This window comes from Genypterus blacodes, unplaced genomic scaffold (assembly GCF_046128005.1).
Source record: "Genypterus blacodes isolate CSIRO-AG114 ecotype Tasmania unplaced genomic scaffold, CSIRO-AGI_Gbla_v1 ptg000067l_1, whole genome shotgun sequence".
Taxonomy (NCBI): Eukaryota; Metazoa; Chordata; class Actinopteri; order Ophidiiformes; family Ophidiidae; genus Genypterus; species Genypterus blacodes.
In genome coordinates, this window is record NW_027466879.1 from 3,744,560 (window position 1) to 3,770,000 (window position 25,441).

The following is a 25,441-nucleotide window of genomic DNA, read 5'->3' on the forward strand; positions in this document are numbered from 1 at the left end:
GTGCACAACATGAAGTATCCTCATGTGGATCAAACATGTGACCTGTCGTCCCCTTCTTGTACGGTTACCACAGTAACAACATTAGTCTGTGATTGTATACAAATCATTAACTATAACAGAGCCAGTGTCACAGTCACTAAGGCTACAACACAACAGTAGTGTCATGTGACCGCTTGATAGAATATTCTAGTGCCCTCAGAGAGTATGAAGCTATTAGCAGTGAAAGTTACCTGCATCTTTATATTATCTTCTGTGTACAGCCGTATACTGCCGGAGTGACAATACGTATTATGAGCCGATATTGTTCTTTTCATTATTAAGAATCCCTTGCATGACAAAAACTCTAATAACTGATATTGAGCTAAATTAGATTTCATTATTCGTGCGCATGTTTGTGATGTTTGGTAAAGTTTTTAATGGAAGATGGTGATATGAGTAGTGTAATTGCTTTCTGATGGTGATCTCCCCAGCTTACACATGAGTGCAGGGGAGCAGCTGGAAATTCAAATCAATGTGTGTTCGTTGCCTTTGGCAGCAGCTCAACGTAGGGGAAAAGTAATATCCAAGTGAATGAGGTGCCTCAAAATTGGAAACTGGGTGACAAATTACTCTTCTCATTAGGAGTTAAGCAGCAGTATGATTTTTGGGCATGATGTCTGCCTGTGTGTCAGCCTTTCTTTGTGTTACTTTTCACTATTTGTAATTTCCCTAATGTCTGCCTCTTTATGCAAATTGTATTTTCACATCTCGCTTTCCTGTTTTATTTTCTTGTCTATTCTCTCTCCAACGTTAACCTCATTTTGTAGTTGAAACAAATCACTGTTGTGCCTTTAATTAATACCATTTAATTAGAGTAGCCCGCTCACTTGTTACTTAATAATGTAAGTGGGCAGGAGGTTGTTTGGTGCGTCATTCGGTGTGGGTAAGCAGTAATTGACAGCGTAAAGATACAGTTGAACCACACAGGTATCCTAATTGTGTAGAAGGTAGTCTGGCCTGGAGGTCAGACTAGCAGGGTTACAGTTAACTGGGGAAAGAGCGGAAAATCTTTCCACTACCTAACAGCATGTGGTCTTTGCCCTTTATGCTTTCTCATTTGCTGCCAGCATGGGGTCTCCTTTGTTGTGTGTTGCTTGTCCAAAACGCACAAAGACGTACTGCAATTCAGAGGAAGTAACTTACCCACTCTACTTTGCAAACTGATTTGTTAAGTTGAGGTATTCTGCCACCCACCCATTACAGCTGTGGTTCTCAATCGTGGTCCTTAAACACATCATGTTCCATTTCTCAGTTGAATCAGGTGTGTTCACCTTAACACAGGTTTGTGTTTTCCAAGTTCCGGCAGAGGAAAGATGGAGAATATGCAGTGCTGCGGTCAGAAAAGAGCAGGATTGAGAACCAGTAGTTTCTTTTGAAGGATGTTTTTTTTTTTGGTGGAAGGAAGAGGGAGAGGTGGTTGATTTTCCATCTTCTCATCATTCGCTATATGAGCTGATCATTGATGAAACATTTCATTTGAAGGTCAAAATTGGATCGATTTCTACAAGAGAAGCACAGAGGGATTTATTAAAAACGGTACTTTTACCCTTTTAAATGAAAAAGCAACAACCGTGTTTCCAAACTAGTTTAGGTGCAATTAATCATCAGCACCTGTAACTGACTGACTATATACTTTCAGCAATTTCTCACTTGAAGCGACAAGTGTAATTTCACAGGTGTATCACAAAGCTGAATAGATGTTAGAGATAATGCATTAGTTACAGTGAATTACAACATTTCTCGGTTGTCAGCCACTGATGCAGAATCGTCTTCATTGCCCTGCCACATGTGCTGGGAACAGCTGAACACCATTCCTCTGACTAAAAATGGATCACTGCAGAATAAAACGTGTAAATAGATAAGATAAGGATTATATAGACTTGTTTTAAAGGTTAACCTGTACAGTTGAATCCAGCGCCACAGCCCTGCAACGATGTCCACTTCAACCATGTGACTGAGGATGGACAAAAATTTACAAACTCTGCTAGATATATTACATTACATTACGTCCATTTGGCAGACGCTTTTATCCAAAGCGACTTACATTACATTACCACCCTTCGCAGAGGGGGGAGCAATTGAGGGTTCGGTGCCTTGCTCAGTGGCACCTCGGCAGGGGCTCGAACCGGTGACCCTCCGGTCCGGTTCCCAAGCGGAAGCTCTACCCACTGAGCTACTGCCTCCCTATAGCAGAATGCATGTTTATACTTCCACTACATTCAGCCTCAAATATTACCCTAGAGTTGACATAGTGTCAACAAAAACTGAACAATATAAGCTTCTTAGGTAGAATTCATTGCAGTGCTGTTGTGTTGGATTACATTAGATTGCAGCGGTGAGCCTAATAAATGTCGTAGCTCAGTGTACAGTGATGACACTTCTTGATGGAAGCCATAATGCCTCAAACAATAAAGACATCAAGACCTTACTGATGAGGTGAAAAAGAGCGCCGGTAGGATTTCATTATAATGTGAATTGTCCTGCTTTTTTCTAGCTCATGAGACGACTGAGGGAGAGATTTGGCTGCTGAAATATGGAGAAAATAGCAGAAATTGTTGTGACGAGTAAATCCTTCAGGCAGTGGGCCGTGAAGTCTTGATTTCATTTATTTTCTATCAATGCATTGTTTGTCTTATAGCTTACACACGGCGTGTATTTCTTCATTTTAAACTTATTACATCAGCATTCTGCACATCATCCCCCCCAGATAGATAGATTTATATTCACAAATACACAAATCTCTGCAATATATCTCCAGATTCCCAGAATATTAAATAATTGCAATATTAGTAGTTTATTTTTCTCCACTGCGATAAGCCTGGGGAGGAGGAGGCAATCTTCAATGGTTATTGCTTATCTTCTGATAAGCTTTAAGGTAAGAGTGAAGGTCAGGAAAGCAGGAGGAAAGACAGTCGCAGAGAGAAGATTGGAAGCGAGATGAAGAAAATTGTGAGAACGTGATATGTTTTGTAGAAAGAGGGAAATTGTAGCATAGCGAAACAGTCGGAGGGAAAATTGGTGAGATAAGGACGGGAGAGGCGGTGGAATTTATGGAGGAAGAGAACCTAGAAGGTAAAATGGGAGAAAAATGGAGGAAGTAATGAGGGAGGAAAGTGATCCTGCGTAAGGATGGAAAAGTGAATAGTTTGAAAGTCTGGGTCAGCAGAATGAGCCACAGTAAGTGATGGAGGTTTCAGACTGAATGTAATTGCATTTTCATAATGTATTATTTGTATGTTAATAGCACAATTGTTTAGCAGCATGACAGACCCCACAAACTTTCCTCATTCTACATCTGAGGGGTTTAAACACAGGTGATTCTCTTCAACTCTGCGCTTTGAAGTGACAGAGGTGCGAGGGAGCATTTTCCACACCGCACCATCATTTATACTTTACTTTTAACATTGCTCTGCACACTGACCTGATAGTGTAAATTAAATGGAAAATGAAGCCAAAACAGCATATTGTGCCCAACATTGCTACACGTAAACCCAATTTACCAAATAAAGCAAATGCTGATCATTTGCAATAATGTGTCATTGTTTAAGAAGACTAGAAATAGTTATTGTGTATTTATTGTAGAAATTTGAAGTATCTTCTTGCGCATTTGTGTTAATGATGCTGTAAGATGCTGATATATGCCAGCACAAACATTTGAATGCCTCCACACATCATTTTGAATGCCTTCTACATTATTTTAAACACACCGATTCACAGCCCAGAATAATTTATGTCCTCTCTGTTGAAACCTGCTGATCTTTTTTAGATCTTTAACCGTCGACAGATCCACTGATCTGTCGACGGTTAAACATTTAAAGGTGGTAACTTATTAGTTGTTGTCACATCAATTTAGAAGAAGTGATACTCCAACAGTGCAGTATTTGTTGTAGCTTTGTTGTAAGGCCAGCAGTTTCCAAAATGTTCCTGCTATTCCCCAGCTGCTGACACAAACTGTCTTGAACAGACCTGCAATGAGAGAGTATCAACAGCTGTTTTTCTCTCTTGTTCTGCTGCAGCACTGGAGCCTCACAAAGCCAGAATACATCTTACGCTTTTCTCGACAAGATTTATGTCATGAAAATCTCTCCAGAGAAGCGGTTGAGCTTGACCAGATACAGCACTTACAAGCCGAATCCATGACAAGGCAGAATTAAGATTTGCCACCTTCTTGAAATCCGTAAACAATCAAGAAATGTACTTTCTCGTTTTTTACGACTCCACAATTAGAGTCCAGTATTTTGCAGCTGCTCGCACGTCACTGTAAACTAACTGGAGGCCATTATTTGTCCTATCAGCTAAAGCGTTTCTGTGAAGAAAATTGTGATTCTTTATCTAGAATAGGAGCATTACAGGTGTGCGCCATTTGTTAGACTGGACAATGGGCAGAACTATAAGCATTCAGCTTGGTGAGCTAATAAGGAGGCGACAATGATCCATAGTACCCCAGGAAATAAGGTCACACCACAGGTGAGGAGAGAGAAGCAGCTGGGGGTTTGAGTCAAATGCATGTGCGCTGATGGAAACGCAAAAGTTGCATGAAGAACACTAACCTGTCCTCTCCCTCCCTCCACCTTTCTTTCCCTCTCCAGCGTGTAAGCCGGGCTTCTTCAAAGCCTTCGCCGGGAACACCAAATGCTCCAAGTGTCCTCCGCACAGCTCCAGCCATGACCAGGCTGCCACCATCTGTCACTGCGACAAAGGTTTCTACAGGGCCATCGCAGACCCGTCCACCATGGCTTGCACAAGTTAGTGGAAAAGCTACAACCACCTGTGTGTCTGTGCTTCAGTTCTGTAACATTTTAAGTTAATATGCTTTACTCTGGCTCCCTGCATTACCATCTTTGGTGGAGGTTTAAGTGAGTGAAAGTAGAGACATCGTCCAACAAAATAGCTTCACAAGGTCGAATTCACACTTCAGAAAATAGTCCAGCATACGTCATCTTTAGTTTTGGCTGCAGCTAAGCTTTAAACACAATGATGTCGCATTCTAAATGAAAGTGGCCTCCACCAGGAAGTCCCACTATTGAAAGAGAAGCGAAATAGCAGTTAACAAAAATGCAATGCAAAATGCAATTTTACTTCTAAGGGGTATAAATAATTTTTCATTTTTTGAAATAATGTGTTACATTAATCAGTGTCAGTTTTATTACATTTGGAAGAAAAATGGTGTGTACCAATTATTTTTGTCAGTTTTAACTTTTTTCAGTCCAAATTGTGTGTATTTTTCTTTTATTCTCAGGGTATCAACACTTGTATCCACACCTTTATGACTGCAAACCATACAATAGTTTTTTTGTTGTTATTTTGTGTATTTGTGTTGTTATTGCTCTCCATGGCTCAGGAGCTTCTCCATTGTTTTCTATATAAGCTACATTCAGCTACTCCCTCAATGGAAAATTGGAGAACAAATCCTGTTGTTATGCAATGATGACACATGTGGGACATAGAATGAAACATTGCAGAACAATCTGAAAGACACCCACAGCCCAACCTACACACATAGCCGGATACACACTTGAGCTGTGTCCCGGGGGTAAACTACACACTAACACTGTATGCTGTACTTTATGCACTAAATTGTCTGGTATTTTCAGCAGCAGTGTGCCAAAATGTGTACTTATTTCTTTGCATCTCTCTGTTGCGCTGTGGAACAATAGTGCCCATCTTGGCCACACTCTAAAACAAACTATACACCAGAATATAGGACACATAATTAACAAGAACAGAACGTCAGAACAAAGTGTACTGAATCTTTACAAAGTTGACCAAACTATAATATGTGCAAAAATACTTAATTGCACTGAAAAAGTGTCGGCTTCAAAATACAAAATCAGTGTATTAGGATGGATCACAGAGTTGAACCCCTGCTCCTTTAGTTGAAAGGAGACCAGCTGAGAAGTCTTGGGCACCTGATTAGAATGCCTCTCTAATTCCTCCCGGGGGAAGTATTCTGGCCACCTCCAACTGGGAGGAGACCATGGGACAGACCTAGAACATGCTGAAGGGATTATTTATCCCATCTGGCCTTCCAACACCTTGGGATCCCCCAGGAAGACTTGGAGGAGGTGGCTAGGGAGAGGGACATAGAGTGTGTGCTATGGATAGAGGGAAGGATGGATATTGTTCACTGCATCAATTCTTGTAAAACCCTAAATAGTCTATAATAGTGGAAATCCATCCCTGTGTTTAAATAGTTTTCTCTCTCTCCCCACCTCTCTCTATCTTCCTCTCTCTCGCTGTCTCTCTCTTCCTCCCTAAATGCCTTTTCTGTCTCTTTAGGACCTCCATCCGCTCCTAGGAACCTGGTGTCGTTGATCAATGACACGGCTCTCTTCTTGCAGTGGATGCCTCCTAGCGACACAGGAGGCAGGAAGGACATCACTTACAACATCCTTTGCCAGAGATGTGATGACAGTGGCGGCGGCGTGGTGCAGTGTGAGCCTTGTGAGCCGGACCTGAGGTTCATTCCGCGGCCCCTCGGTCTTACTAGCACCTCTGTAGCTGTTGTAGATTTTGCATCGCGCATCAACTACACTTTCCATGTGGAGGCTGTGAATGGAGTGTCTGGACTCGGTGTGGCTGCACGCTCGCTGGCCAATGTCACCATCAATACACACCAGGCGGGTGAGTTAAAGGGCTCTGCTTCCGTTATCAATCACACTTTCAATACTTCTAATTATGCCTTTTCTATCCTGAAATCTCAGTTGTTGCAACAAGCATCCCAGATACCTCCCTCACCTTTGTGCCTTTGGGATAAATCTCACTTACAGCTTTTCTCAATTGCTTTGGCACTTTCCCTGAAACATTCTCAGTTCTCAGAACTAATGGTGCATTTCCCAGACACAGCCCAATACTTCATCTAACCCCTGAAATGCTGTAATTCATTCAAAACATTTATCTCATCTTTCAAAATGAAATAATTGTGCCAGGGAATAAGTCAGTGTCACTTAAGGTCCCTGGATCATAGTCAGTATGGAAATGTACCCTGGAAGTTTGTTCTTCATCCCCAGATTTCTGAGGCACAGCGTTTCATCACTGTCTCACTGACACTGATTGCTGGCTTTACCAGCCTATCATTATTTAGTATCATTTATCTGTTACTAACTCAATGTGATTGTGTACCAAACACCACATTTATTTGTGTTACATAAACCGATTTCAATAGCACAAGGTTTCGCATTGCTGTATTCAGCTCACCATAAGGACACCATTTTTCTTACAGCACTAGTACAATACACACTAAACACTCACACACACATGCAATGAGAAACTCACTCACAGAAAAGCACAAAGGAAAGTCCCAATCCTGTACTCCTGTATTCCACATCACCAGATAATAACCCATAATAACACTACTGGATAATTTAATCGTCTTAATGGTCGACTGTATAGGTGGGAATTTGCCTAGCAGAGTGGAGAAAGCTGTGGTTCACAGTATTTTACAAAGAGATTGAATATAAATGTGGATTTGTATCCGTCTTTGATTCATCCTCCTCCCTCTTAGTCATACCCATACCACTGAACATGGATTAGTGTGATATTAGTAGTCTGTACCTCTGTTGCTTCCATCTGTTCCTTCTGCTGCAAAAAGAAGTGAGATTTGGTGTATTGAGTGGAGTGTGTGTGTGTGTGTGTGTGTGTGTGTGTGTGTGTGTGTGTGTGTGTGTGTGTGTGTGTGTGTGTGTGTGTGTGTGGGAGCACTCCAGGTCAGATCTGTGCAGTGATCCTGGATCCCCTGTGATCAGTGGTTATATGAGTGCCCACTGTCACTGATAGATGAAGATGTACCTCCAGCCTTTAGTGGTGATACAGTTTTGCTGTGCATCATGGGTATAAAAGTGTTTCTTCTTCTTCTTTCTTCTTCTTCTTCTAGGATGGTGGGAGTGCAGTTTTTGGCTAAACATGACAAACTGTACTTTAGTTTAGTCATCAACTTTAGTAGAGTTTATGCATTGTGCAGAGTGTTTTTCTCTTCACTGGACAGATTGACATTAACAGGTAGAATTAGCAAGCCTCATTTACACCCAAATATTGTAAGAATAACATTTTCATGCTCCACATATACTGCTCATGTACTGTAGTGACAGAACAGCTGCTCATGAATATATGCAGCTTGCAGCAGATGAAAATAGTATGCTACTGTAAAAGGCATGAACGTACCCTGCAGCTTGAATGTCCTTGTCTCCTTCCTCGGCAGTCTCATGTCTCTGTCTGTCTCTGCTGTCTGTGTAGCTTAATGCACAGACAGGTCAAGCACATACGGACATTATGTGACCCTCCAACAGCTGACACAGCCACTGTGACCTGAACTTAGTCCTAATGAGGTGAGCCTGGCTGACCTGAGGTCATCCACAGCTGGCAGAGCCATCAATGCAGCATTTACCTGAGTTTGAATTTGGAAACTAAGATAAACTGAATTTCAGCTTACAAACCTTTTATTGTACAGAGAAGAATAAATAATGGAGTAGTTAGATTGAAGTAATGAAGGAAGGAGAGTAGCTGAATAAGTGCGTAGGTGATCAACTGCCTGTGCATTTTCTCACTTTTTACCATATGCAGAACAATAAGGATTAAAAAGCAAAGCAAAACAACAAAACAGTCAAATGTGGATTAAAAATAGAGAGAGAGAGAGAGAGAGAGAGAGAGAGAGAGAGAGAGAGAGAGAGAGAAAGAGAAAGAGAAAGAGAAAGAGAAATATAGATAGAGAGAGAGAGAGAGAGGGAGAGAGAAAGAGAAAGAGAAATATATATATATATATATATAGAGAGAGAGAGAGAGAGGGAGAGAGAGAGAGAGAGAGAGAGAGAGAGAGAGAGAGAGAGTGAGATGAATTGAATCGACATGTTTTCGGACAAGGATCCTGTTCATTCTGAAGAAGTGGCAACCATTTCTCATAATTCCTCCCGATGTGACAGAAAAGACTATTTTGGAGGTGAAATGTTGTGCTGATAGGCCGTGGCTGTGCTCTGGCAGACAGATGACAGGTGTATTCAAGTCCCTTCACAACCTTCTGGCTGGCAAAGGCCGCCAGGTGAAGGGAGAAAGCGAGAATGCAAATGTTGTGCGTGGTGAGCACAAGCAGCCTGTGGGGATGTTCCCATTAGGATGTTTAGAGTGGATTAACTTGTCACTGCGTCGCCTCGGCAGACAGCACACACACACACACACATCCAGGCCTGCATGCAAACAAGCACGCAAACAAATTCATTCACGGTTGACACCTGCCACACATTTAACTCTCCAATATATGCATTTACATTTCCCAGACCTGGTTAGATCTGCTTTACACACACACACACACACACAGACACACAAACACACACACACACACACACACACACACACACACCATGCAATGAGGATTCAATTATATGCTCTGAAAATGTACAGAATTGTGAGAAAAAGTGTTCCTTCAGTGTCTAAAACTGAGCTGCTTTACCTTTTCAGCTGCAGTTGCTTCACTTGATTGCTTAGACTGCAGTACACATGTCGACTGACAGTATATTTTACATATATCCACAGTTAACTTAACCAAGGAGTTTGGAAGATTCCTTTACATGTTGGTGTGAATCCAGATGCAGGGATGGATACAGGAAATTTGTTGAGAAGGATTTTGTCATTGTTGGTCATTTAAACTAACCCGCCAGTCTTGATGGAAAGAATGAGGCATATTTATCCCATGATAGACTGTAAGCCAAGGTAATATATATAAAGTTTGTCCCATATACATCTGGAATCTGCATCTGGATCTGGACCTGGACACACAGTGTATGATATATTACTTTCCTTCTCTTTACGTCAGTATAGTTTTAGACCTTTTCTCTCATGCATGTTTACATTATCCTGCGTGCAAAAACTACATAATCTAAATGTTAATGAACAAGCATTGTGACATTTAATATGCGTTTTTTAGCAGTACACTCTGGAGAAACCTTGAAGGGACACTTTTCACGTTAATGTCAAATAAGAGCAAATAAAACCCTCCACTAACTCTCCTCACAGAGCGACGGCTTTATTATACTCTGTTTGTGTTTTTTCAGACAGTCCAAAAATGATTATAGATAATTATAAAGGAGATGGGAGTCTGCACACTGGGGTGAGAGAAATGAATGGAAATGTTTGTTTGTCTAAACTGTTTTGTGAGCGCAGAGTCATGATGGACAGGCCCGCTGCCAATTGACGCTGATGCTGAGCGGTAGTTTATATAATTGATTGTGGTGTTATGGCAATGATGGAATAATAGCCAATCAGAAAGAGAATTACAATCTAACTGGATTTTGAACTCAGACGTAGGAGGGAGATTTATTTTGTCTGTTGGCATAGTATCTGTTTGTAAATTGCATATTAATGCCTCATTATGCTTCTAATTATTCTGAAGCTATTAATCAGAATTACTCATTAATTTCCCCGTCCCCTATTGCCTGTGTGTTTGTGCAACCTTGATAAGTTGTACTTCTATGCCCGGTTATGCGAGATGCCGGCTGAGTCTGAACAGAATGGAGAGTTATACGCTTTCATCCTAATAAACTGAAATGATCATTCTGTTTTGTAGCTTTAAGAGCTGTAGTATATCTGTTTAGTCATGGAGTTCTCTGAGAATTGATTTGTTAAGGTGGATTGCTCATTTGTAGGTAAGGTCCACACTTAATTTGCCTTTGTGCAGTGGGGGTGCAGGTTTTCTGCCTGTTATCAGCTGTCCCTCAAGGCAGCAATGCAGACCTGCCAAGCACAATGACTTCTGCTATTATGAACAGTGAACTGCACTACCCCTCCAAATGTAGCGTTGTTATTGCCCAGCCGAGCGTTCCACACTTAAGAGTCGTTCCGCCGAGACCACTGCGGCGTTGGAGAGGATGGAGAGGACAGAAAAACAATTGCAAATTTCAGTAAGTTGTTGAAAGCATTTTTAATGAAAATCTGTGTCCTGAAGTCTTCAAATACCCAAGTGCAAAAAAACAGACTAATAAATAAATAAAGTAGAAGGGTACACTTTAGAGCACATAACTCCCCCAAGGCTGAAAAAGTCGAGTCAAAATTGGTCTTGTTATAATGATATATAAAAATCAAATTAAAAGGAATTCTGTATTTATCCAGAGTGTTTCATGTTCCTGTTGCCCTTTTTGTTACTGTACTGCAGTTTCCTCTGTTCCAGTTTTATATTCCAACCTTATCTTTGCCAAGTTGCACCAATTGATATCATCGGATAAAAGATGCCACTTTTCTTTTTGTTGTTTTAATGAGATTGGTGTATTATCTTTGAATAAGTTGACGGATAAACAAACTCCCATAAAGCTCACCATAAAATAAGACAAAGAAAAAGCTAAATGCTATTTTTACTCACCTAATCTAACTTACTGCTCTCGTCTATGTGTGTTTTTTAACGCCCTCATCACCTTTTTAAGTGTTATAACTGAATAATCCTTAAATTATCACCTGTGTGGGAGTGAGAGGAAATGAAAATGAAGTCTGACCTCAACTCAAAAAACAGCTTTGTTCACATAGCCACATGCATCTCACAGTTTGCTTTCCTCCGCATCCTAATATGGAAATACCGTTCCTTGCCCGATGCTGTTTGTAGCCTCTTTGCGTAGCTATCTGATGGGAGTTGTTTGGCATCAGATAAGGTTAAGCAGTAACTGTGAACTTACATAAATGTTTTATGAGCAGGACTTGATCTTTCACATACAGTATTTAAACAAAATTCAGCTTTATGTGAAACAAATGCTGACAGATTTCTTTGAGTCAAGAATCCAGAGTTTAATGATTTCTCATTTGGAATGCACCCCCACTTCTCGGTGCTAAAGCGTCTCCAGTCAGGATGTTTTGCACTGAGCTGTATACTCCAAAGAAATGTGGGGAAGAAATGTCTTTATTTTATTTTTTTATTTCCTCCATGGGCATATCCTGTGCTGCATGCTCGGGAACGCCGTGTGCCTCAGTGACAGCACTGCTGTCCCTGTGCCAGGTTTGAACGTCTACAGGTCACAGACACGGAAATCTGTGAAATCAACTCGTGTTTTTTTATTTTTAATGAGGTCTGCTCTCTCTCTCTCTCTCTCTCTCCCTCTCTTTCTCTCTCTCTCTCTCTCTCTCTCTCTCTCTCTCTCTCTCTCTCCCTTCCTCTCCTTCTCCCTCTCCCTTTCCATCTCTCTCTCTCTCTCCCTTCCTCTCCCTCTCCATCTCTCTCTCTCCCTTCCTCTCCTTCTCCCTCTCTGTCTCTCTCTGTCTCTCTCTGTCTCTGTCTCTCTCTCTCTCTGTCTCTCTCTCTGTCTCTCTCTCTCTCCCTTCCTCCCCTTCACCCTCTCCATCTCTCTCTCTCTCTCTCTCTCTCTCTCTCTCTCTCTCTCTCTCTCTCTCTCCCTTCCTCTCCTTCTCCCTCTCCCTTTCCATCTCTCTCTCTCTCTCCCTTCCTCTCCTTCTCCCTCTCTGTCTCTCTCTGTCTCTCTCTGTCTCTGTCTCTCTCTCTCTCTGTCTCTCTCTCTCTCTCTCTCTCCCTTCCTCCCCTTCACCCTCTCCATCTCTCTCTCTCTCTCTCCCCCCCCTCTCTCTCTCTCCATCTCTCTCTCTCTCCCTCTCTCTCTACTCGTCTGTCAGTTCAACCCAAACTCCCTGCCATCGCTGAGGCATCTCCTCCTCCTCAGCGAGCTGCAGATGCTCCTCGTCTTCATTATGTTTCTTAATCAGACAAATGTTGATGACTTATGAAAATAAGTTCTGATGGTGTTTTGATGGCACTCATTGTCTGAGTCTGTGGCCTTTTTATGTTTTGCCATTTGTTTATTTGTCAAGAAAAATGACTGTGATTAAAGACAAACATATAGTTGTAATTATGCAGAGCAGGCAGAGTGTTTTGTTCCTTTTCCATCTCATAATTATTAATTACAACCACGTTATTGGATCATACCACCTGAGCAGAAGAAACCTTTGTGATGTGGATCAGAATGGAATTTGCTCGGTTATTCTAATTGTAAATATCCAAGTTTGATTTTGTAAGTGTGTGACTGTGTGTTTGTGAGCTTTGAGGCTGTTTAAGATGTTGTGCTCTGACAATGATTGTCAGTGGAATGCTGAACCAAATCTCATTTACCAACTTAATCCCCCACTGTGGCTTTTTGTTTGTTCAGATGATTTGGGTAAAAAGGCTCTCTCTGTGTGTGTGTGTGTGTATGTGTGTGTGTGTATGTGTAACCTTCCTTGTGAACCGTGAGCTGCCAGAAGTTTCTACAGTTTCCAGAGAAGGCTCTAATAGAGAGACAGAGAGACAGAGAGGACGGAGAGACAGAGAGAGGGAGAGAGCTGTCTCATCTTTCATCTTGTTAGATAAGACAATCTCCCGATCCATGCAAAGTTCTCACACGTACATGGTTGAATGCCCGTGTTATCATTTCCCAGTGTTTTGTGGTGTCCTGGTTCAGGAGATTTTCTCTTCTCTCCCATGGATTCTCATCCTCCAATGTTTTCATCCTTCTTGCTCTGGGAATAAGGCTGGATTCTATTTATACGCTCAGATGCTGGGGAGATGCAACCTCGTGGGATTTCTTTACAGCTCTCCCTATGCTCTCGCTTTCCCCCCTCTCTCTCTGCATCTCTCCCTCCTCATCTATCCTTTCTTCATCTCCTTTTTGAGCACATGTGGTGGATGGTTAACCTATTTTCCTGTCTTGCCAGTAAACCACCTGGAGCTTATTGATTTTCAATTATTTTTCTGCTGTCTAAATTGTGATTAAACTGTGGGGATGATAATTGTTCACTTTGGGCCACTGGTAGGTATCTAACCAGTCCATTGATTGTGCAAAACACACACACACACACACACACACACACACACACACACACACACACACACACACACACACACACACACAAAAGCATGCCTGCATATAAATTTCCATCGCCTCGCTTAGTGCAAAAATGTCCTGACTCTGAATGTCTAAGAATCAAACTGGTTCTTACAGAGATAGAACTAACATCCCTACACACACACGCACACACACATGCAGTACCGCTCTTAGTGATATATATATTAACCAGTATCCACCCCCAAAACATCCCCCGTGCTCAGAGTACAGAGACTTTTCCCTCAGCACATAAGTGGCACGTCTGACTTAAAATAACATGGATTACGTAAATATGTGTGATCTGTCTCTGCAAAATATACCTTCGTGGATGAGGTGATGCTTTCTTAATTGCTTTTTGCAGATTTCTTTTTTTTTCATCTGATAATTACGAAGCATATAATTCTGACAAGCTACAAATTTCAGTGAACACTACGGTCTAAAGTAATTGTTGGTGTGGGCTGTGAAACAACGGGGCCGTTTAGAAAGCACTTTACCTTAGTGGCTGATAAAATATATGAGAGAGGAAAGAGTAAAGAGTTCAGGGCTGTAAAGACGGTGTATCTCCCTGACATTTAAAGTAGAATGCAGATGAAACCATTTTTACTGAGAATATAGCAGGATCAAATGAATGTGCGGCAGGTTTTGCTTTCTAGTTGTTTAAATGTGGAATAATATGTACGTTTGCAATGTGAAGGTGAACCAATTTGAATTTGCATATTCATCGCCTCAAGTGTGCATTTTGCAGGAATCCTGCCTTATAATTGAACTTGTATAAGTCGAGCTGCAGAGCTGTAAAACTTCACATTCGGGACCGAGCCTGCTCAGAGGAAATCGTTCATCTCCTGTCGTGTCCGCGCCGCCGCCGCCGCCGCCGTGCATGCAGCTGCGGCGTGGTGACATCTCTATGAGGCGGCCACCTAGTTTGTGACCCTCTGTGGGCTTCGGTGATCTCTAAGCACGAGCACGGCAGAAGGTGTGGTTGAATCTATATTCCGGCAGCGTCCTCCCTAACAGCATGCTGCACTACGGAGGGATCTTCTAGTTTACCCAGTCAGATTCTGCTCAAGCTACGGCGCTATGAATAATTGATGGTAAATATTTGAATTCACCGCTGTGTGATTTTGTGTCTCCTCTGCAGACTTTAGGAAAAACATTCCCCCGTCCCCAGATTTGATCATGATAAACATGTTAAGCAGGTATTGTAGGTGTGATGCAGGCTGCTCATTACCCTGCAGCTGCTAAGGGGTTCAGGCTCTGCTTTCTTTCCCTCCATGCTGAACTTCTCCTACAACTTGTCATTATGTTGTGTTTGTCTTAGCTACTTCAGATTGTCTTGTATGTGCGTCTGAAATGTGAACTATTTAATTCAGCCAATCCTTACTGATCTAAGATGATAATAGAAACACACACCAAAAGATGCACTGCAAACACATCAGTTTATAGTTGAAGAAAAAGGTTTTTGATTCTTGATTGATTGTCAGGTGATGGGTTCATAGGTCAGATTGTCACAAGCCAGCGTTTGAAAACTTTTAAGTTAAGTTTTAGTTATCAAATGTAAAAGTTCAATTGAAGTTCAATTGGGAAAAAAGTGCAGAATGGAAAACAGCTTTAGACTGCAGAGTGTTAAATGAAGACACACAGTCCAAGTTGCACCTTGCAGCGTTTCCAAAGCGCTGACTACAAATCCGCACAGGTTTGTGGTCTCTGCTGACTCAAACCCCTCTCCTCTTTGACTGCACCTTCAGGTCCCTCGCTGGTGGCTGTCGTGAGGAAGAACTGGGCCTCTCTCAACAGCATTGCCCTCTCCTGGGCAGAAGTGGAAAATGCCCCTTCAGAGATCGTGGACTACGAGGTCAAATACTACGAGAAGGTGAGGACACGGGCTGGACTCTGGTGGTTTCAGACTCCTCTGGGGCCCTCAGAATGCTTTGGCGCGTGTTAATGACTTAATTACTCTGGAGGGTGACAGTGATTCACTGGGGGGCTGCTTGTATTAATCACAGAGGACAATTCTTTCATCACAGAAACAAACCACACAGTGTAAAATAGGACACTTCTCACAGAACAATGTGCATTGTTAGTGTAATGAAGTGCAAGTGTACAGCGGTTATAATTCATGGTTATCTCACCTCCTCTGTTCCCCATCTGGTAGCTAATACAGTTAAAATGATGTGTTTTCTCCCATTGTGCCGCTTTATTTGTTTATGTGATGACCTGTTTCTCTTTTACTAGGAACAAGAGCAGCTGAGTTACTCGTCCACGCGCACCAGGACCCGCAGCGTTCTGGTGACGGGGCTCAGACCCTCCACCGTCTACGTCTTCCACGTGCGCGCTCGCACCACCGCAGGATACACAGCTTACAGTCCCAACTTTGAGTTTGCTACCGGGGCCGAGGGTACGGCTGGAAAATACGTAGAGGCAATATCGTGTGGAGCGTTTGTGTTTTTGAAAAAGAATTAGGAACTCAGATTCTTGTTAAAAGTCCAGTGGATGGAGGAAAGAAAAAGGTTTTAGGTTTAATTGCCGGAGAGAGGAAGAAGCCATTCACTCATTCATGTTGATTAACAACCCTCTGAAACAGTGGAGACATTTTATGGTCATTTTGTGCTGCCGACCACTAACAGTGTTACTCATCGCTCTTTTAGGTATATGAGACATTTATGTGAAGTGTTTGTGCTGTAGGAGGCTGATTCAGGCTTGCCGGGGTTGTTATGCTCACATTGCGCTCCTGAAATAGCATGCACACATACATAGACCTCCTACAACGTACACACCTCAGCTGAGAAATATGGAAATCAAACCAAATCAAAGCATGTCCGACTTCACATCCCCATACAGCAGATTTGCTTCTGATGCAACTTCTTTTCTCTGGCTGGAATGTGATTTTCCATGCATGCTGACACTCAAAAACTCCCACAGCTTCAGCTCACACACACAAGGCAGGCGCTTTTATTTAACATTTATTTTAGACTATGGTAGCTTAGAGAAGAAGAGGGTTTGTGATAAGATTTAAAGCAAAGTATGATTTTAAAAGCCCATCCAAGGTTATGGCACTTTTCAATTATACAGAGGTGCCGTGAAATATGTTGAGTTTCCTAAATAACATTTAGCATTAGAACTTATATGGTTATCAAGCATTTACACAAGTACAGCATCTAAATCATTCTGATCTCCTATCTTCTTAACATGATCGCTCACGTCCCCTCAGTGAAATCCAGCAGACATTCGTCCATTCGGCTTTGGCATCAGCTGCTGCGTCAGCCGGACGCCGTGTTCAGGGAAATATCAGAGAATATTTCTGGCCTGTGTCTCCTGGTAACTCATTCTGTTTTAATGGAGATGAGCAGAAACTCTAGTCCAACTAATGGTAATGAACCTCAAATAAACTGGCCAGACACGGACATGAAAAAACACATAATCAAGGTGATTCTGTTGTTTCCAAATGTCATGTGAGCCTCCAGCTGTGCTGCATCTGGAGCGCAGCTGAAGAGAGAGAGTTTGCAAGGTTGATGAACAAGGACATCTGTGAACATTTTCCATATATTTACATTTTTGGAAAGGCGATATTCCAGAATCAATGACTTAATTAGTTGACATTTGTTGATAGTTATATTTATGAAATAACCAGAATCCACATTTTCACAATACCAAGGTGAAATGTAATGTGGGAGTGTGAGCCTGGTGAGGAGGCTGCAGACGAGCTCCGCTTAAAATAGCTACTCCATTATTTTTAAACCGTTCATTGTCGTCCTTTTGGTTTAAACTCCTGTCCTCTTCCTCTTCGTCTTCCTCCTCAGATCCTGATTTGGCTGATCAGGGTCAGGTGCTGGTGGTTGTCACTGCGTCTGTTGGAGGCTTCTCTTTGTTGGTCATCCTCACACTCTTCCTCCTTATTACTGGCCGGTAAGGATACACACACACACACGCACACACGCACACGCACACACACACACGCACACACACACACGCACAGTATTTACTGCACACTTACAATCTGCCTTGGCTCTCTCTCATAATCTCTAGAGTCACACTACAGTCAGAAGTCTGTTAATGGACGCTCTTTTGCCAGCAAGCAGACACTCCTATTTTCCAAATGGCTGAACCACTTTTCTGCCTAATTAACCTGCGTGTAATGCATGTACCAGCAGTTTCCTCCATTCCATTAACTTCCGCGGCGAAGCTCAGTCTGTTGTCCTCAGTCCGCCTCTGAACTCACAGCCTTTGTTATTAGTGGCAGATGAAAAATGACCTCCACTCAGTAGATGCTCCTCTGATTTGATTTTCCTCATATTTTCTGATTGTTATGTGATCCTATGCGATGCTCTTTCATCAGACCATTTTGTAAACTTTATCTCTGAGTTCAAACATGACTGTCTGGACTGGAGGCAGGAGAGTGAGTCACAGTGTGCCATAGATTTTAAGTTCTCGTACATTTCAGAAAACACATTTGAGACTTTTACCAACAAGCAGCATTCTAATCCTCACCCCGAGCACTAAGTATCACCGGCCGCAGTGTGAGTCAGTCCACATCAGAGCTATCCACTTTTGCATGTAGCCCCTAATCTGGCTGAGACCTGCAACTTCCCGCTCTTCTCCAGAGCTGTGGATGGTTTTTGTGTTTTTTGTTTCAGCTTAGTTTTCTGCCAGGCCACATAGGACAATGCAATGCCAGGCACAGAACAGACAGGCTTTATCGCCAACTTGTCTTTGACCCAAGTCCAGCTGAGTCCAACTAAGCATTGGCGGGTTATGCCAGGATTGGACTGCTACAGGACGCTGTGATTATTGCATTTGATGTGTTTCTGAGTAAGTAAACACTTGGAAGGGAAGTGTTAGCCCAGTCACTTCCATTATGTTGACATTTTCAAAGGGCAACAATCTAAGGCTCGTACCGCAGGGATACAAATAATTCTTGTTGCCGAATACTGGGGTCTGATTGTCCCTGCCTCCCCTCTATGGAGACTAAGCCCTGGAAAACCTTGAATTTATGGTTCTTTGAATTTGAGTGATAAGGATGGAAAATTGGAGGTAAATAAAAAAGGTCAACATTTAGACAGGAGCAAAAGACTTCTGTAAAGGAATGTGTTACAGAGAGGAGGGAAGGGGTTGCCCTGTTTTTCAAGCAGAGACTTGCAAACCAAAAGATTGATGATGTGGCATTACAAACAGATATCTAATGTAACCGTGTGGCAAAGCCTATTTAAAGCCACACACACACACACACACACACGCACACACACGCACACACACACACACACACACACACACACACACACACACACACACACACTCTGCTATTCTTGAAAATGGAGCAGGCAGTTTGAGCTGTCAGAGTAAAAGTTCACTTTTTCACCTTTTGTCACTCGGGTAGTAAATGCGTTCCATGTCATACTTTGTTTTCTGCCAGTGATGTTAATTAATCCACTCTGTGTAGCTCAGCACAAACCTGAGTGCTTCATTGACAGAAGGAGTGGAGACTGTGGGAAAACATGCTTAAATGGGGGTTTTTGAGTAATGGAATATAAGATGACTATTACTCACTTGTACTCATTCCTAAATGGTTCACCTGTGCAGGTGCCAGGGGTATATTAAGGCCAGGATGAAGTCAGAGGAGAAGAGGAGAACGCGCTTTCATAGTGGACACGGTAAAGTACCTGCTGGTTGCATGGATTTTCCTCTGGAGAGCATGGGGTCCAATAGATAACAGCCTGGGCAGCAGTGTTGACATGAATTTGGTGTCATCATTTGGTGTATTGATTGGGTTCTGTTTGTTCATTTGTTTGTGCATCTCAGGCCATCTGACAATGGAGACCGTGCGCCAGTATTTACGCAAAAAACAGTGACTATTGTAATTACGGCGCTTAATCTTTTGTTTGTTGTCGGTAAATCCCTTCAAGTATAAAGTAGACCCATTTTTGGATTTGGCAAATCTGTAGGAGGCTTCTTTATTTTATTTTCAAAGTTATAGTGATTACCTGAAGTACGGTGCTGCAATTACTGAAAAGGCAACACTATTGATTGTCCTGGAGGGGATCACAATTGAGGCATAAAATGGTGTGAGAGAAAGCTCCAGCAGGATTCGATTGGAGGCCAGCAGGAGCACAAGTGCCTCCATCATCTGAGATTTGATTGAGCTTCAGATTAGAGGGAACAATTGAATAAAAAACATACTTACATACCAACTCCTCCAGACAGGTACAGACAGATTCTTTCTTATTTTGGACATTAGCGTTGTGTAGTTTCAGGTATATGACCGACAACGACGTCTGATATACTAAGAGAAAAATACATTTATGAGTAACGTCTTCGACTACTTTGAAAACTCTATGAACAGCGATAATCCTCGCCTGCTGCGGTGCCTCCCTGTTATTTGTTCTGTGCCGTTATGGAGGCATCACCAAGGCAGGAAGATGCCAGCAGGCTGAACAAACCAGGGGAAAAAACAGCGATTTACTTTACTTTAAAGCTGAGCTGAAACACCCAGGAGACAAAGGAAGCGTGTAGACTCCAAACTGAAATCTATCTCAGATGATGCCTTCAATGCTCTACAATATGAGCTGACACGTCTATAAAGTACATTTAGTCCCCAGCTCATCTGCCCAAGGTGTACCAAGAGGTGCTTCAAGTTATCATTGTGCCAGCCGCCATGCACACTGCTTACTACAGCAACATTCCCAGGCTCAGCCAAAGAGGTGGATGCTCCAATCTGGCTGCCTGCACTGCATTTATGTGCTGCTATGGGCCATTTTCCCCATCGCTGTGCTCTTTCTCTGCAGAAGTACAGCAACATCTTACAGCGTCGTCTGATATAACCCCAATTACTGCCTGGAAAGCTCCCGTAATCCCTGTAAACCTTACTAGTTATACTGACAAGGCCAAGTAATTTCGGGTCACGGATTAAACGCGTTGTCGTACTTGCCGTGATGCGCAAACTGGTGTAGTGCGTTGTTGTACAGACTTACACTCGCAAGATACAAAAGCATTGTCAAGACTCTCAAGCGATTATTAAATTCCTCCAATTCAGTTCCAGCAAATAAATCTGATCTCATATTATATTTGAATCAAATGGAGCGTCCCCTCACCGTCGGTTCCCATGGGGGACTTGTGGCAGAATTTTTTAATGAATACAGAAGAAGATGCAAAAAAAGATAGGTGTAATTATGTGGTGTAAAAAAGATGTACAACTCTCTCAGATCAGATTTTCTTCATGAATAAAAGGCAATTTAGTAACAAAAAGCAGCTGAAATCTAAGAGGGAAATGCAAATTCCCCTTAAGACTCATTTTGCGAGGGTGTGTGTGTTATTAGGTCCATCCATTGTATGAATAATGCAGATTAGAGTTTGGCCTAAACTGACAGATACAATGACATGATCTATAGATTTCTCTGAGTACATTTTACACATCACAACTGGTCTAAGTGTTGTTACACACACACACACACAGCTCTTCATTTGCAGGTCTCTTAGATGTCATCAGTTGTGAATTTGTGAATTAAGAACCCTAAAGTTTTGTCTTCTGATTTGCTCCTGCTCCCGAAATACTTCATCTTGTGGTTTTTGGTTTCTGTTTCAGTTCCGTTCTCTGGGATAAAGACCTATGTAGACCCGGACACTTACGAAGACCCCACTCAGGCTGTGCAGGAATTCACCAAAGAGATCGACCCCTCTTACATTCGCATCGAGAGGGTGATCGGCGCAGGTGAAATCAAAACACGTATTCAGATCTGAACACATATTCACACACAAGGACACATTCATTCTGTGCACACAGCCATTTATTATGCCGTTCTACCACAAGGACAGTGCAGGTGTACTTTGTGTGCAAGGAGACAAATAAATTCTCATAATACATTGTTAGCAGCAAAATGTGAGAGGTTATTTACTGCAGGGTCCCTGAACCTGAACTGGATCTTATTGCATTTTTCACTGGGTTCCTTCCAGACTAGACTGTGTGATATTGTAATGATCCCATTTTATGTTGAGCAACGTTTTTATTGGAAAAGAAATGTTAAGCACCATTAAGTTTTACTTCTACATTTTTACAGCTACTCTTACCAGGCTGATTTTTAAAGTCATTTGTTGCAGGTCATAGGAGTACTTGTCAAATATTAAAGTGTTCCATTTTTGAAAGCCAGCAGTGCTGACTATGAGTAATAGCGCTCATTGGTTCATTAAATTGAACAGATTGTCTGTGCTATTTAGCTGATGAATAATTATGAAGGTGCCGTCCTTTGCCTAGTCTTTGTGCCGTGTGCGCCCTCTGCTGGAAACCAGGTGCAGGTGCAGGACCCTTTTTGTATTGTGGCAAGACAACAACAATATAATACATTTGATTCACTAAATAATAGATTAGATTCATAATTTTAAACATTATTGATTAGTACTCACATGAATTACTACTAGATTTATTGTATTAAGCTTTAGCTCATGCACCTGATTTGATTGCAACTGTCTATTTAACTCTAACAGCAGGTTGTGCGTGTGTTTGTGTGCCTTATGTGTTTTTTGTGAATGTTTGTATGTGGCAGGTGAATTTGGAGAGGTGTGTAGTGGTCGTTTACGTTTACCAGGAAGGTCTGACATCGCTGTGGCAATAAAGACGCTTAAAGGGGGATACATGGAGCAACAGAGGAGAGAGTTCTTGCGCGAGGCTTCGATCATGGGACAGTTCAACAACCCTAACATCATCAGGCTTGAAGGAGTGGTCACAAAGAGTAAGCTGGCTTCCCTCACTCTCCTCTCCTCTTTCACATCAGTCTCTATTCATGACATTCTGCCTTTCGCTGTTTTTCTTTGTCCTTTACTGAAGTCGTGCCTTTTGCCGTCTCTCCAGGCAGACCAGTGATGATCGTAGTGGAGTACATGGAGAATGGAGCCCTTGACTCTTTCCTGCGGGTGAGAGGCGTAAATATTTACAGATCTACACCCTGCATCCTGACTGAAAGCCTTTTTTAAAGTCATATTTGTCATCTCTCTCCGCGCAGACACGTGACGGGCAGTTCACAGTGATCCAGCTGGTGGGCATGCTGCGCGGCATCGCAGCAGGTGTGACCTACCTGTCAGATATGGGTTACATTCACAGAGACCTCGCTGCTCGCAACATTCTGGTGGATGAAAACCTGATGTGCAAGGTATCTGATTTTGGCATGTCCAGAGTTCTGGAGGATGACACTGAAGCAGCGTATACCACTACAGTAAGTGTGGGTGTTTACCCGCACACACACTGCAATCTTACTCATAGAATCAGAACATCCTTTTCACCGGCATGTTGTTTGTTTGGTCAGGGGGGGAAGATACCAATACGCTGGACAGCACCAGAGGCCATTGCTTATGGCAAGTTTTCTTCAGCAAGCGATGCCTGGAGCTACGGCATCGTTATGTGGGAAGTGATGTCATACGGCGAGAGGCCCTACTGGGAGATGTCCAACCAAGATGTAAGCTGTTCATCATGTTAGAATGCCATATGCATTGAAGTAGAATCAACAAAAGATATTATGAAGTATTGTTTCTATCTCGTACGAAGAATATACTGCATTTCCCTTACATTTTGCTCATATAGCTTCTTCTTCTTTACACCTTAGGTCATTTTGTCAATTGAAGAGGGATACCGTCTCCCTGCACCAATGGGCTGCCCTGTGGCGCTGCACCAGTTGATGTTGCACTGCTGGCAGAAGCAAGCTGGCCAGCGCCCACACTTCAGTGACATACTGTCATTCATGGACAAACTTATGCTCAACCCCAGTAGTCTGCTCACTCTGGTGAACGATGTACAGAGGTTAGATATGTTGGAACTGTCTCACACTGTCTCAAAGGTCCATATGAGGGGATTTGCATGTTGAAGCTGAAAAAGAAGTTGAGTAGAATGTATGTAACTATGAGACTGTGGCCTGTTGGAGCTAGACGACAATGGGGCCTAGAAGATGTTGCAATGTGATCAGTAGTATTATTGAAAAACCTAACAAAGCATTAACATTCTAATGTTTATTTAGTCCCATGGCTTTCTGTTCCTCTTCTCAGCTTCCCCGACTCTCCAGAGGATATGCCAGACTACCCTCTTTTCATTTCCATTGGCGACTGGCTTGACTCCATTAAAATGAGCCAGTATAAGAACAACTTCCTCGCTGCTGGCTACACAACACTGGATTCTATTTCAACCATGAGTACAGAGTGAGTAAAGAAAAATGACAAATACTGTAGGTACACGTAGACAACACAGACATATAAGTTCAAGACTTATTGGTATATCATAAGAATACAACATGAGTAGCAACAGTAAAATGGACTGTAACGTCTGGCAATTCTAACATGTTATCAATCCACTCTTGCTTCAGTTCTGCCTTTATCTCACAGATTTGACTGAACATGAATTGCTGGTGTGGGTTTCCTCTTTACATATTAAGCTGTAGCTGATCAGGAAGCTGCAAGTGTTTGTAGATAGAGAGATAGATAGAGAGAACAGTCAGTCGCTCTAAAACCCCTTTTATGTGGCGTTGAGTTATTTTATTCAATATAGAGTGAAGGAGAATCATTGCTTATTTGTAAACATATTGAATTGAAGTATCTTGAGATCTTTCTCTCCCCACCAGTGACATCAGGCGCACTGGAGTCTGTTTGATTGGTCACCAGAGGAGAATCATAAGCAGCATACAGTCTCTTCGCCTGCAGCTTCACCACATCCAGCAAAGCGGCTTTCAAGTGTGAGACAGTTGCGCAGAGACAAACTGTTCCCACACGCTCAGCTGCTTGGCATCATCACTCGACCAACTGCACCGAACACCAGACTGTTAGGTGTAGCAGACATCACCCTCTGCTCATCTGGGAGCAGTACGCTGCTAGATCAATCACGGTCTGTCTGATACACTCATCATCGTATGGATCATTATCAATACAGCCTCCACAACAAGAAACCTCTGTCAGCTTTGGCCAACTGGGGCCTCTCTACTGTATCTCAGCAAATAGTATTCACTTGAATTTAGGACTCATTTTCTCTAGTGTCTATTCAAGTGTCCGCCAATACCTCGTGACAATCCAATGATTTCTACTCACTGGGAACTGGGTCTCACGTCTGATACCTCAAGACCAGAGAGGAGTAGATGTGGATGTATATGGTATGGTGTGTTATGGTATGTGTTTTTATAAGAATGGACATATAGAATGATGTATACTCGACAATGAATTAGCAAAGTTAAAACAGATTTTGTATAATAATAATATTCCAAGGTTTGAAAGACATATATGAAATAATTCACCAGAAACACAGTTTGACAGAATGATAAACACAATCATGTTTTATGAACTGAAGACCACTGAATGTCAAAAGGTTTTATAGCAATGTGTGTTCTATCCTCATGATAATGCAGTATGTGTTGTACATAATGTCTTGTGGAAAGTGTATGTTTGTTCATTAATAAACTACCCTATTTTAATACTTAGTTTTCACTTACATTTAACCATCTCAGGCCCTGACAACAGATTCTTATGAATGCAAGCAGCAGGAGTGGATGGAAATCTGTTACCAAAGATTGATAAGGATCGTGATGATGGTTATGCTTAAAATAGTACGT

The 25,441-nt window shown here is 42.2% G+C and overlaps 1 protein-coding gene across 2 annotated transcripts in view; it reads left to right on the forward strand.

The window, feature by feature from the left end:
• epha6 (eph receptor A6) overlaps window positions 1-25,123 on the forward strand; it is a 48,133-nt gene extending 23,010 nt beyond the window's left edge. The window contains exons 7-20 of one of the 2 annotated variants that reach the window (XM_076155702.1): window positions 4,629-4,784; window positions 6,319-6,663; window positions 15,623-15,747; window positions 16,110-16,272; window positions 17,675-17,780; window positions 19,452-19,522; window positions 21,451-21,576; window positions 22,406-22,591; window positions 22,711-22,772; window positions 22,862-23,073; window positions 23,149-23,311; window positions 23,459-23,652; window positions 23,895-24,044; window positions 24,464-25,123. In XM_076155702.1, coding sequence (XP_076011817.1) covers window positions 4,629-4,784; window positions 6,319-6,663; window positions 15,623-15,747; window positions 16,110-16,272; window positions 17,675-17,780; window positions 19,452-19,522; window positions 21,451-21,576; window positions 22,406-22,591; window positions 22,711-22,772; window positions 22,862-23,073; window positions 23,149-23,311; window positions 23,459-23,652; window positions 23,895-24,044; window positions 24,464-24,578 — 2,174 coding nt within the window. In that variant the 3' untranslated portion in view covers window positions 24,579-25,123. The remainder of the gene's footprint in view (window positions 1-4,628; window positions 4,785-6,318; window positions 6,664-15,622; window positions 15,748-16,109; window positions 16,273-17,674; window positions 17,781-19,451; window positions 19,523-21,450; window positions 21,577-22,405; window positions 22,592-22,710; window positions 22,773-22,861; window positions 23,074-23,148; window positions 23,312-23,458; window positions 23,653-23,894; window positions 24,045-24,463) is intronic. The other variant, XM_076155704.1, reaches the window with a different exon arrangement.
• Window positions 25,124-25,441: the final 318 nt, after the last annotated feature.